The following is a 13,078-nucleotide window of genomic DNA, read 5'->3' as shown; positions in this document are numbered from 1 at the left end:
CCCCTCCCAAGTTTTGCAGCGATGGGACAAGACTAACTACCAATTGGATACCACAAAATTGAGGAGAAAAGGGGATTAAAAAAAGTATACTTTTATCTTTAAGCACAATTGAAGGAAATAAACAATTTATCTGATAGGAAACAGCCAATGTAGCATCGATATTAGTCAGAAACATTTATTGTAGTGTCAAAATTGACTACAAATTATATGTAAATAAATTATATGTAAATAATTTAGTTCATAAAGTCAGTCTGGTCCAAAACTGAGTTTTGTAAGTGAGTTCGTCATGACTTACTTGAGGGTTGGGTTTTAATTTCGACAATGCTCACTTGCCTAGTAACACAGGATACTCAGCTGTGGTGGCTTGCACTCTATTCAATGCTACCGAAGAACACAGAGACAGTGAGACCCTCCCTGCAGCGGATCGGACTTTTTTTTACTTAAGACAACAGGTCGCACATTTTTTTAAGTTGAGAAATCCTGCACCGAACTCCATGGCTTGATTTTAAAATTTGCGACTGAAACCTCCTTGGTAAAAATGTCAACTCAAGAAATCTGTAATGACTTTTATCTTAGATTCATTCAAAATAGTTTAAGGAAATGATACTAGCATTGTTCCCATGGTGTCTCATGGGGGACAAACATCACTACCTGCCACATCGAACCATACCCCCAAGACTGAAATCAAATTTTTCTTCATGAGCAACATTGATTTCATTTATTTTTTTATTTTTTTTATTTCACCTTTATTTAACCAGGTAGGCCAGTTGAGAACAAGTTCTCATTTGCAACTGCGACCTGGCCAAGATAAAGCATAGTAGTGTGAACAGACAACACAGAGTTACACATGGAGTAAACAATTAACAAGTCAATAACACAGTAGAAAAAAAGGGGAGTCTATATACAATGTGTGCAAAAGGCATGAGGAGGTAGGTGAATAATTACAATATTGCAGATTAACACTGGAGTGATAAATGATCAGATGATCATGTACAGGTAGAGATATTGGTGTGCAAAAGAGCAGAAAAGTAAATAAATAAAAACTGTGGGGATGAGGTAGGTGAAAATGGGTGGGCTATTTACCAATAGATTATGTACAGCTGCAGCGATCGGTTAGCTGCTCAGATAGCTGATGTTTGAAGTTGGTGAGGGAGATAAAAGTCTCCAACTTCAGCGATTTTTGCAATTCGTTCCAGTCACAGGCAGCAGAGTACTGGAACGAAAGGCGGCCGAATGAGGTGTTGGCTTTAGGGATGATCAGTGCGATACACCTGCTGGAGCGCGTGCTACGGATGGGTGTAGCCATCGTGACCAGTGAACTGAGATAAGGCGGAGCTTTACCTAGCATGGCCTTGTAGATGACCTGGAGCCAGTGGGTCTTGCGACGAATATGTAGCGAGGGCCAGCCGACTAGAGCATACAAGTAGCAGTGGTGTGTAGTATAAGGTGCTTTAGTGACAAAACGGATGGCACTGTGATAAACTGCATCCAGTTTGCTGAGAAGAGTGTTGGAAGCAATTTTGTAGATGACATCGCCGAAGTCGAGGATCGGTAGGATAGTCAGTTTTACTAGGGTAAGCTTGGCAGCGTGAGTGAAGGAGGCTTTGTTACGGAATAGAAAGCCGACTCTTGATTTGATTTTCGATTTGAGATGTTTGATATGGGTCTGGAAGGAGAGTTTGCAGTCTAGCCAGACACCTAGGTACTTATAGGTGTCCACATATTCAAGGTCGGAAGCATCCAGTGTGGTGATGCTAGTCGGGCATGCGGGTGCAGGCAGCGATCGGTTGAAAAGCATGCATTTGGTTTTACTGGCGTTTAAGAGCAGTTGGAGGCCACGGAAGGAGTGTTGTATGGCATTGAAGCTCGTTTGGAGGTTAGATAGCACAGTGTCCAATGACGGGCCGAAAGTATATAGAATGGTGTCGTCTGCGTAGAGGTGGATCAGGGAATCGCCCGCAGCAAGAGCAACATCATTGATATATACAGAGAAAAGAGTCCGCTTGAGAATTGAACCCTGTGGCACCCCCATAGAGACTGCCAGAGGACCGGACAGCATGCCCTCCGATTTGACACACTGAACTCTGTCTGCAAAGTAATTGGTGAACCAGGCAAGGCAGTCATCTGAAAAACCGAGGCTACTGAGTCTGCCGATAAGAATATGGTGATTGACAGAGTTCAAAGCCTTGGCAAGGTCGATGAAGACGGCTGCACAGTACTGTCTTTTATCGATGGCGGTTATGATGTCGTTTAGTACCTTGAGTGTGGCTGAGGTGCACCCGTGACCAGCTCGGAAACCAGATTGCATAGCGGAGAAGGTACGGTGGGATTCGAGATGGTCAGTGACCTGTTTGTTGACTTGGCTTTCGAAGACCTTAGATAGGCAGGGCAGAATGGATATAGGTCTGTAACAGTTTGGGTCCAGGGTGTCTCCCCCTTTGAAGAGGGGGATGACTGCGGCAGCTTTCCAATCCTTGGGGATCTCAGACGATATAAAAGAGAGGTTGAACAGGCTGGTAATAAGGGTTGCGACAATGGCGGCGGATAGTTTCAGAAATAGAGGGTCCAGATTGTCAAGCCCAGCTGATTTATACGGGTCCAGGTTTTGCAGCTCTTTCAGAACATCTGCTATCTGGATCTGGGTAAAGGAGAACCTGGAGAGGCTTGGGCGAGGAGCTGCGGGGGGGCCGGAGCTGTTGGCCGAGGTAGGAGTAGCCAGGCGGAAGGCATGGCCAGCCATTGAGAAATGCTTGTTGAAGTTTTCGATAATCATGGATTTGTCGGTGGTGACCGTGTTCCCTAGCCTCAGTGCCATGGGCAGCTGGGAGGAGGTGCTCTTGTTCTCCATGGACTTCACAGTGTCCCAGAACTTTTTGGAGTTGGAGCTACAGGATGCAAACTTCTGCCTGAAGAAGCTGGCCCTAGCTTTCCTGACTGACTGCGTGTATTGGTTCCTGACTTCCCTGAACAGTTGCATATCGTGGGGACTGTTCGATGCTATTGCAGTCCGCCACAGGATGTTTTTGTGCTGGTCGAGGGCAGTCAGGTCTGGAGTGAACCAAGGGCTGTATCTGTTCTTAGTTCTGCATTTTTTGAACGGAGCATGCTTATCTAAAATGGTGAGGAAGTTACTCTTAAAGAATGACCAGGCATCCTCAACTGACGGGATGAGGTCAATGTCCTTCCAGGATACCCGGGCCAGGTCGATTAGAAAGGCCTGCTCACAGAAGTGTTTTAGGGAGCGTTTGACAGTGATGAGGGGTGGTCGTTTGACTGCGGCACCGTAGCGGATACAGGCAATGAGGCAGTGGTCGCTGAGATCCTGATTGAAGACAGCGGAGGTGTATTTGGAGGGCCAGTTGGTCAGGATGACGTCTATGAGGGTGCCCTTGCTTACAGAGTTAGGGTTGTACCTGGTGGGTTCATGTAGATAAACTTTACCTAATAGCAGGAGTGTTTACTAATAATTATAGACTAAGTTAGCAAAACAATTACTTGTCTACATCTCCTCCTCTTTCCAACTGTCGTTTGATGCTCGAGCAGCTAATCCGCTAGACGCATGGGGGTGTAGAAGCGCTAGCCTATAGGCTATGGCACTTCAGTAAAAAAAAAGTTTGCTGCTTCAGTGTCTTTAGATATTTTTGTCAGATGTTACTATGGAATACTGAAGTATAATTACAAGCATTTCATAAGTGTCAACGGCTTTTATTGACAATTACATGAAGTTGATGCAAAGAGTCAATATTTGCAGTGTTGACCCTTCTTGTTCAAGACCTCTGCAATCCACCCTGGCATGCTGTCAATTAACTTCTGGGCCACATCCTGACTGATGGCAGCCCATTCTTGTATAATCAATGCTTGGGAGTTTGTCAGAATTTGTGGGTTTATGTTTGTCCACCTGCCTCTTGAGGGTTGACCACAAGTTCTCAATGGGATTAAGGTCTGGGGAGTTTCCTGGCCATGAACCCAAAATATTGATGTTTTGTTCCCCGAGCCACTTAGTTATCACTTTTGCCTTATGGCAAGGTGCTCCATCATGCTGGAAAAGGCATTGTTCGTCACCAAACTGTTCCTGGATGGTTTGGAGAAGTTGCTCTCGAAGGATGTGTTGGTACCAGTCTTTATTCATGGCTGTGTTCATGGCTGTGCAAAATTGTGAGTGAGCCCACTCCCTTGGCTGAGAAGCAACCCCACACATGAATCGTCTCAGGATGCTTTACTGTTGGCATGACACAGGACTGACGGTAGCACTCACCTTGCCTTCTACGGACAAGCTTTTTTCCCAGATGCCCCAAACAATCATTGTTTCATCAGAGAAAATGTCTTTACCCCAGTCCTCAGCAGTCCAATCCCTGTACCTTTTTCAGAATATCATTCTGTGCCTGATGTTTTTCCTGGAGAGAAGTGGATTCTTTGCTGCCCTTCTTGACACCTGGCCATCCTCCAAAAGTCTTTGCTTCACTGTGCATGCAGATGCACTCACACCTGCCTGCTGCCATTCCTGATCAAGCTCTGTACTGGTGTTGCCACAATTCCGCAGCTGAATCAACTTTAGGAGATGGTCCTGGCACTTGCTGGACTTTCTTTGGCACCCTGAAGCCTTCTTCACAACAATTGAACGGCTCTCCTTGAAGTTCTTGATTAATGGCAGCAATATCATTGCCTGTGAAGCCCTTATTGTGCAAAGCAATGATGATGGGCACATGTTTCCTTTTAGGTAACCAGGGTTGACAGAGGAAGAACAATGATTCCAAGCACCACCCTCCTTTTGAAGCTTCCAGTCTGTTATTCAAGCTCAATCAGCATGACAGCGTAATCTCCAGCCTTATCCTTGTCAACACTCACACCTGTGTTAATGAGAGAATCAGTGACATGATGTCAGCTGGTCCTCTTGTGGCAGGGCTGAAATGCAGTGGACATGTTTTTTTTGGGATTCAGTTCATGTGCATGGCAAAGAGGGACTTTGCAATTATTTGCAATTCATCTGATCACTCCTCATAACATTCTGGAGTGTATGCAAATTGCCATCATACAAACTGAGCCAGCAGACTTTGTAAAAAAATATTTATCATTCTCAAAACTTTTGGCCACGACTGTACAATGTAAGTTGTCATTGCTTGCTAGTGAATAAATATATCACTCTTCTTTTAAAACCGATTGGATGTGTCTGACTATTCATTAATTATTCAATAGCAGTCGACAAGTTTGTTCTGGCTCTGAGGTCTATAATAAGCTAATGTTGTGTCAAATGGACAATGCGCCAATCCTATCTAACCTGTCATGTTATAATTAGATGCAGAATCTTTTCTTAATTTATAGATTAATCAACGCTGATAAATAGGCAATGGAAATGTTGAGTATATTTGTTTCTGTCAATTTCATTTTCATACTATAGCATAGCTGTCTCCCTCCTTCATGCTTTCCTTGTCAATTCATTATCTTATAGCTTACTTTTGGAAAGCCTAAGGTAGGCCTAGGTTTTTTAAATACATTTTAGGGAAAGCAATAACATTTGCGCTTGTGTCTGGCAATATAGTATGCTGTTGGTTTTGATTGACAGGTCCTTTTATTGGTGTGTGCGTGTGTGAGTTCGCTGATTCTCTTCTCTATAGGCCTATATGTCTATTCAGAAAGTTTCCTAAAGTAGCCATTAATAGGAATCAAACGCTCCTGTCATGATTTAATCTTGTAAAAGGACTATTTTCAGTAAAGGCACTTTCTCTTCAAGTCTGTTATTTTCATCCGAATAATTAGGAAGAAAAAAATTAATACGAACACATGTTTTGTTTATGACACCAGTCACGCCAATTGCGAAATATCAGCCTGCCACAATCCATCAATTATTTATGCCAAACGGGTTTAATATTTGCGTCTTTTCGCATGGGAAAATAATATGTTTACCAATAGAAATTATTATCTGCACTGCCACTGACAGGTCTGTGGGTTTGCTGTGTGAATTAATTAATACATTTCTCTCTGCCTGTTTTGTTTTACGTTTGCAGTGCAGGAAAGTAGGAATTTAGCCAATGTGATCACATCACACCAGAACTAGGCTACATATCGCTCAGGCTATGGTCTCTATATCCCCCTTAAACCTTTCCTTGTCAATTTATATGATAGGCTACATTGATTTAGCATTATTCTATGATGTAGACTATTTGTTAGATATCCTACAGAAATCATTTGAACCTAAGGCAAGTTTTTGTTCATAGGTTTTTGGGAAAGGACAAATGTGATTTGCTTATGTGTCAGAGTGAGATGCGCTGCAGGTGCCTTTTGATTGATGTGTCCTTTTAGGTGGGTGCATGTATGAATTGACACATTATCGATGTCCATTCAGAAAGTTTCCTCAAATAGGCCTAGCCTGTCTGGACTTCATCTCTTTAATCAGATAGAAAAAAAACTGTCTTGTTGCAGGGTCAGCATGTGCGGAATGATGACAGGTGCCAGTTTTGTGTTACCTCTTTTATTAAATGGGATGCAACTCATTACAGAGTCCTCTCAAGACACTTTGGACAACATATTGCCACAGAGAATGACTCCGCAGCATTGGTGACATTATGAGAATCATTCGGAAAAGTGGAGGCAAAAACGCATCAGACTAGGTGTGAATGGGTTAGTCCGTCAAAATCTGTATTTATTTTTATTTTTAGGAATTCCTCTCCAATTTGACATTTCTTAATTTGTATACTAGTCTAATATTCATAGTAATAACTTTAATAATAAAATGCTACTGATAATAAGGAAGTGTAATAGTATCAGTGTAGTTTCAGGGAAAAGCCACGTGTTTCTTTTGAGTCTGATATGCGCTCATATCCCCCCCACCGGTTATGTCGGTGACCGTGTAGATTGGCTTGGCACTATCCAAAACATTTTTTTCTAATAGTGTAATAACAGTATACAGTAGTCCCAGATCTGTTTGTCCTATTATGTTAACTCCTCATCACTCCTTGTCACTTATTGTCATGCCAAAGAGTTGACATGATTGCACAAACAGATCTGCGACCATGCTACAATAACAGTACTGTTGAACTAGCCTAATCCACCCCGGACACTTCTAAAAGCCTCTTCTCTCCATCCTTCATCAAGGTGTCCGAGGCAGAGAAAGAGCAACTAAGGCAGAAGCTCCACTGGAGGATCCAGCAAGTGAGGCAGCTGAGAGATGAGGCGGAGGCTCTGGAGGGCCAGCTGGAGATACAGAGCGGGAAAATGAATCGAACCCAGGGAGAGCTGGGCCACCTCCAGGACCTACTCCACACACTGGACCCTAGGGACCCCAGGGACCCCCAGCATGTTAGTACTTTAGATAGCTAGCTACTTGCTCTGATCCAGGTCGTTAGTGTGCCTTCCTCCACTAACGGCCTGGACCAGAGCTAGTGATCAGCATCACTTTACACATCCCGCACCACTGACACACTGCAGAGCAACTTATTACATATTGAATACACCAAACTTGCAGGATATACTGCAGCATATACTGTTTTAGTACTTTTCTGAACGAATCCCTACAGTTGGATACACTGTATTCTGGCACTTTAGCAAGTGTTTATTCATACTGAATATGGCAAATTCACAGGATACACCATTATAGAACTTTCCTAATCTAGTCTCTTCAGTTGCATACATTGTCTTTGCACTTTCCTAAGCTATTCCCTTCAGTTGGAATTGATGCAGCACTTCAATATACAGGGTCGATGTGCAGGGGTACAAGGTAGTTGAGGTAGATATGTACAGTGGGGAGAACAAGTACTTGGTACACTGCTGATTTTGCAGGTTTTCCTACTTACAAAGCATATAGAGGTCAGTAATGACATAAGTATTTGATCATCTACCAACCAGTAAGAATTCCGTCTCTCACAGACCTGTTCGTTTTTCTTTAAGAATCCCTCCTGTTCTCCACTCATTACCTGTATTAACTGCACCTGTTTGAACTCGTTACGTGTATAAAAGACACCTGTCCACACACTCAATCAAACAGACTCCAACCTCTCCACAATGGCCAAGACCAGAGAGCTGTGTAAGGACATCAGGGATAAAATTGTAGACCTGCACAAGGCTGGGATGGGCTACAGGACAATAGGCAAGCATGGTGAGAAGGGAACAACTGTTGGCGCAATTATTAGAAAATGGAAGAAGTTCAAGATAACGGTCAATCCCCCTCGGGCTGGGGCTCCATGCAAGATCTCACCTCGTGGAGCATCAATGATCATGAGAAAGGTGAGGGATCAGCCAAGAACTACACGGCAGGACCTGGTCAATGACCTGAAGAGAGCTGGGACCACAGTTTCAAAGAAAACCATTAGTAACACACTATGCTGTCATGGATTAAAATCCTGCAGCACACGCAAGGTCCCCCTGCTCAAGCCAGCGCATGTCCAGGCCCGTCTGAAGTTTGCTAATGACAATCTAGATGATCCAGAGGAGGAATGGGAGAAGGTCATGTGGTCTGATAAGACAAAAATAGAGCTTTTTGGTCTAAACTCCACTCGCCGTGTTTGGAGGGAAAAGGATGAGTACAACCCCAAGACTACCATCCCAACCGTGAAGCATGGAGGTGGAAACATCATTCTTTGGGGATGCTTTTCTGCAAAGGGGACAGGACGACTGCACCTTATTGAGGGGAGGATGGATGGGGCAATGTATCGCGAGACCTTGGCCAACAACCTCCTTCCCTCAGTAAGAGCATTGAAGATGGGTCGTGGCTGGATCTTCAGTCATGACAACGACCCGAAACACACAGCCAGGGCAACTAAGGAGTGGCTCCGTAAGAAGCATCTCAAGGTCCTGGAGTGGCCTAGCCAGTCTCCAGACCTGAACCCAATAGAAAATCTTTGGAGGGAGCTGAAAGTCCGTATTGCCCAGCGACAGCCCCGAAACCTGAAGGATCTGGAGAAGGTCTGTATGGAGGAGTGGGCCAAAATCCCTGCAGCAGTGTGTGCAAACCTGGTCAAGAACTACAAGAAACGTATGATCTCTGTAATTGCAAACAAAGGTTTCTGTACCAAATATTAAGTTCTGCTTTTCTGATGTATCAAATACTTATGTCATGCAATAAAATGCAAATGAATTACTTAAAAATCATACAATGTGATTTTCTGGATTTTTGTTTTAGATTCCGTCTCTCACAGTTGAAATATACCTATGATAAAAATTACAGACCTCTACATGCTTTGTAAGTCGGAAAACATGCAAAATCTGCAGTGTATCAAATACTTGTTCTCCCCACTGTACAACTAGGTAGGGATGAAGTGGCTGGGCAACGGGATAGATAATAAACAGTAACAGCAGCGTATGTGATGAGTCAAAAGAGATTACTGCAAAAAGGGTCAATGCAGATATTCCGGGTAGCTATTGGTTAACTAATTAGCAGTCTCATTGCTAACCAAACTTTGTGCATCGGTACTGCTTGCAGTAGCAGAGAGAACGGTCTATGACTTGGATGGGCCTTCCTCTGACACCGCCTGGGCCGTATGCACTACCCTCTGTAGCGCTTTGCGGTCAGATGGTGATGCAGCCAGTCAAGATGCTCTCACTGGTGTCAACCTGTTCCACAACATCCCTATCGATGTGAATGGGGGCGTGTTCGGCCCTCTGTTTCCTGTAGTCCATGATCAGCTCCTTTGTGTTGCTGACATTGATTTAAAGTTTGTTGTCCTGGCACCACACTACCAGGTCTCTTACCTCCTCCCTGTAGGCTGAGCTTGGTGATCAGGCCTACCATTCTTTTGTCGCACGGCCACGCTGTAGTGTGTTAACAGGGAGTACAGCAGGGGACTAAGCACGCACTCCTGGTGGGCCACCATGTTGAGGGTCAATGTGGCGGATGTGTTGTTGCCTACTCTCACCAGCTGGGCGTGGCCTGTCAGGAAGTCCAGGATCCAGTTGCAGAGGAAGGTGTTTAATCTCAGGGTCCTTAGCTTAGTGATGAGCTTGGAGGGTACAATGGTGTTGAACGCTGAGCTGTTGTCAATGAACAGCATTATCACATAGGTGTTCCTTTTGGAAAGGGCAGCGTGCATGTGTGTGTACATGTATACAGTACCAGTCAAAAGTTTGGACACCTACTCATTCCAGGATTTTTCTTAATTTTTACTATTTTTTTTTTACATTGTAGAATAAAATGAAATAACACAACTTACATACACTAAGTTGACTTTGCCTTTACAGCTTAGAAAATTCCAGAAAATGATGTCATGGCTTTAGTAGCTTCTGATAGACTAATTGACATAATTTGAGTCAATTGGAGATGTACCTGTATTTCAAGTCCCACCTTTAAACTCAGTGCCTTGACATCATGGGAAAATCAAAAGAAATCACCTCAATTTTTTTTGTAGACCTCCACTAGTCTGATTGGAGCAATTTCCAAATGCCTGAAGGTACCACGTTCATCTGTACAAACAATAGTACGCAAGTGTAAACACTATGGGACCACGCAGCCATCATACCGCTCAGGAAGGAGATGCGTTCTGTCTCCTAGAGATGAATATACTTTGGTGCGAAAAGTGCAAATCAATCCCAGAACAACAGCAAAGGACCTTGTGAAGATGCTGGAGGAAACGGATACAAAAGTACTAATCTGTGGATTTCACATGACTGGGCAGGGGCCAGGCCAATCAGAATGAGGTTTTTTTTTTCCTACAAAAGGGCTTTATTTTAAACAGAATTACTCCCTTTAATTTCCCCAGCATAAGGTGCACCTGTGTAATGATCATGAGGTTTATTCAGCTTCTGCCACATCCAACAAACTTCAGAGCCAGTGTAGTAGGATTCGATCTTGGTCCTGTATTGACACTTTGCCTGTTTGATGGTTTGTCAGAGGGGGTAGCGGAATTTCTTTTATGTGTCTGGATTAGAGTCCCGCTCATTGAAACCTTCATTGAAGCCTTTACCTCGGTGCGGGTGTTGCCTGTAATCCGTGGCTTCTAGTTGGGATATGTATGTACGGTCACTGTAGGGGCAACGTTGTCGATGCACTTATTAATGAAGCTGGCAATTGATGTGGGTAACTCCTCAATTCTAGCAGATGAATCCCGGAACATATTCCAGTCTGTGCTAGCAAAATAGTCCTGTAGCTTAGCAACTGCTTCATCGGACCACTTCCGTATTGAGTACTTTCTGTTTATGTTTTTGCTTGTAAGCAGGAATCAGGAGGATAGATTTATTGTCCGATTTGGAGGGTGAGGGAGAGCTTTGTATGCGTCTCGGTGTGTGAGTAAAGGTGATCTGGAGTTTTTTGCCTCTAGTTGCACAGGTGACATGCTGGTAGAAATTAGGTAAAACGTATTTCAGTTTTCCTGCATATAAGTCACCAGCCACTAGGAACACTATTGAGCTTATGGCCCTATACAGCTCATTGAGTGCAGTCCTAGTGCCAGCATTGGTTTGTGGTGGTACTATAGACCAGTGGTTCCCTGTGGGGTGCGCACCCAGGGGTCGGCAGGGTGGGCACAACAGTGGTCCTGCTTTAAACTTACTTTTGAAAGTTGTAATAGTACAAGGTGCAATTTCAAAATTGGGTAGTTCCTCATGTTTTTCATTGCATACCTTAGATAGCTATTTTGAACTTGTCAGAAATGTCCAGAACAACTCATGTCTGCTAACAATTTTCTATTTAAATTTTTTAGCCCATAGATATTGTTGTAATATTTTTGTCACTCACATAGTACAACCTGGAGACTTTCTTAATATTAGAAATGGCGCGCCAGTTGTTAAGAGACACCCACCCTCTCCTTTGAGCTTCCTCGACGCAGCCTGTCCTGCCGATGTCTAGAAAAAACATCTTGATTTATATTTACCATGTCGTTGTTCAGCCACGACTCTGAGAAACATAGGATATTACTGTTCTTCAGATCACGTTGATAGGATAGTCTCAAACAGAGTTTATCCAGTTTATTCTCCAGTGATTGCACTTTTGCCAATAGAATGGAGGTTAGAGGCGATTTATCCACTCTCTGACATAGTCTTCTCAGGTATCTATAGCGCCGTCTCCTCCTTCGAGTGTCTGGGATTTGGGCCTGGTCTGTGATAATCAATGTCTTTTACCCCCGACTTATTGAAGTTGAAGTCCTCGTTCAAATGGAGGTCAGCGATAGCTGTTCTGATATCCAAAAGCTGTTTTCGGACATAGAAAACGATGGCGGATACATTATGTACACTTTTATTTTATTTTATTACAGCCAAATAATACACAAAATAGCACAATTGGTAAGGAGCCTGTAAACGGCCGCCATTCCCTCTAGCTCCATTATTCATTACTCTGATAATTCATACTCTAATATTTATTAGATTTACATCACATTCTTTATAAATATCCCTATAGTGTTATGCTATTTTAGCAGATGCTCTTAGCATACACACGTATTTCTTGCTTGCATAACCTCCATGAAACAATTAGCCTTGTTTACACATTACATTGGAAATGCATGTTTTTTTTTTACTTTTAACCATAGACAGCATAACACTATAGGGATATTACATTGCAGAAAAGCAACATGTGCAGAATGTTAAAAAGAGGTTTAGAAAACAGGCAGGAAAAGGCATTTGGGGGGGGGCAGGACGAACACAGGTTGCGCAGCCATTCTTTTTGTTTGTTTTATCTGCCCCTCCTGGTCGTGGACTTTAATCATATATTTCCAGAAGATATTCTCCATATGTGTTCTTATTTCTCTTGTCAAAACGTTTTGAACCGTTTTCAACATGCATGAAGATGCACATGTAATCTAAATCCATTAAAAGTAACATATTTAATTTGTGCAACCTCGGCCACAATCAAAGAAGTGCACATTGCTATATTTCCATTGCACCTGCATGTGTCAAAGCTTAACTTGATGGACCTCTCAGAATTATTCATTATTTTTAACCAATGGGAATTCTGTGGGAATTATTCCATGGAAGCAACAAGTGAAGAAAAGGGTAGCTGTGCCTTTAAAAGAAGTCAGAGAGTTCTCTGGGGAATCACCATAGAGGGCAGGGAAAGAGAACTTGCCTCACTTCCACCACATGCCAGGGGCATTGTCATAGCCTATCCATGCATGTTGATTGGTCAACAGGGTGGCTTCCTGTGTTGATTCGAAGAGAG

At 43.3% G+C, this 13,078-nt stretch overlaps 1 protein-coding gene across 3 annotated transcripts in view; it reads left to right on the top strand.

Moving 5' to 3' along the window:
- The window catches only part of cntrl (centriolin), a 122,731-nt gene that overhangs the window by 44,224 nt on the left and 65,429 nt on the right, over window positions 1-13,078 (top strand). For all 3 annotated transcript variants that reach the window (XM_064974032.1, XM_064974022.1, XM_064974042.1), the window contains one exon: window positions 7,090-7,293. In XM_064974032.1, coding sequence (XP_064830104.1) covers window positions 7,090-7,293 — 204 coding nt within the window. The remainder of the gene's footprint in view (window positions 1-7,089; window positions 7,294-13,078) is intronic.

Source organism: Oncorhynchus masou, chromosome 1 (genome assembly GCF_036934945.1).
Source record: "Oncorhynchus masou masou isolate Uvic2021 chromosome 1, UVic_Omas_1.1, whole genome shotgun sequence".
NCBI lineage: Eukaryota > Metazoa > Chordata > Actinopteri > Salmoniformes > Salmonidae > Oncorhynchus > Oncorhynchus masou.
Note: the sequence above shows the minus strand (reverse complement) of the source record. Positions and strands in the feature narration are given on the sequence as shown.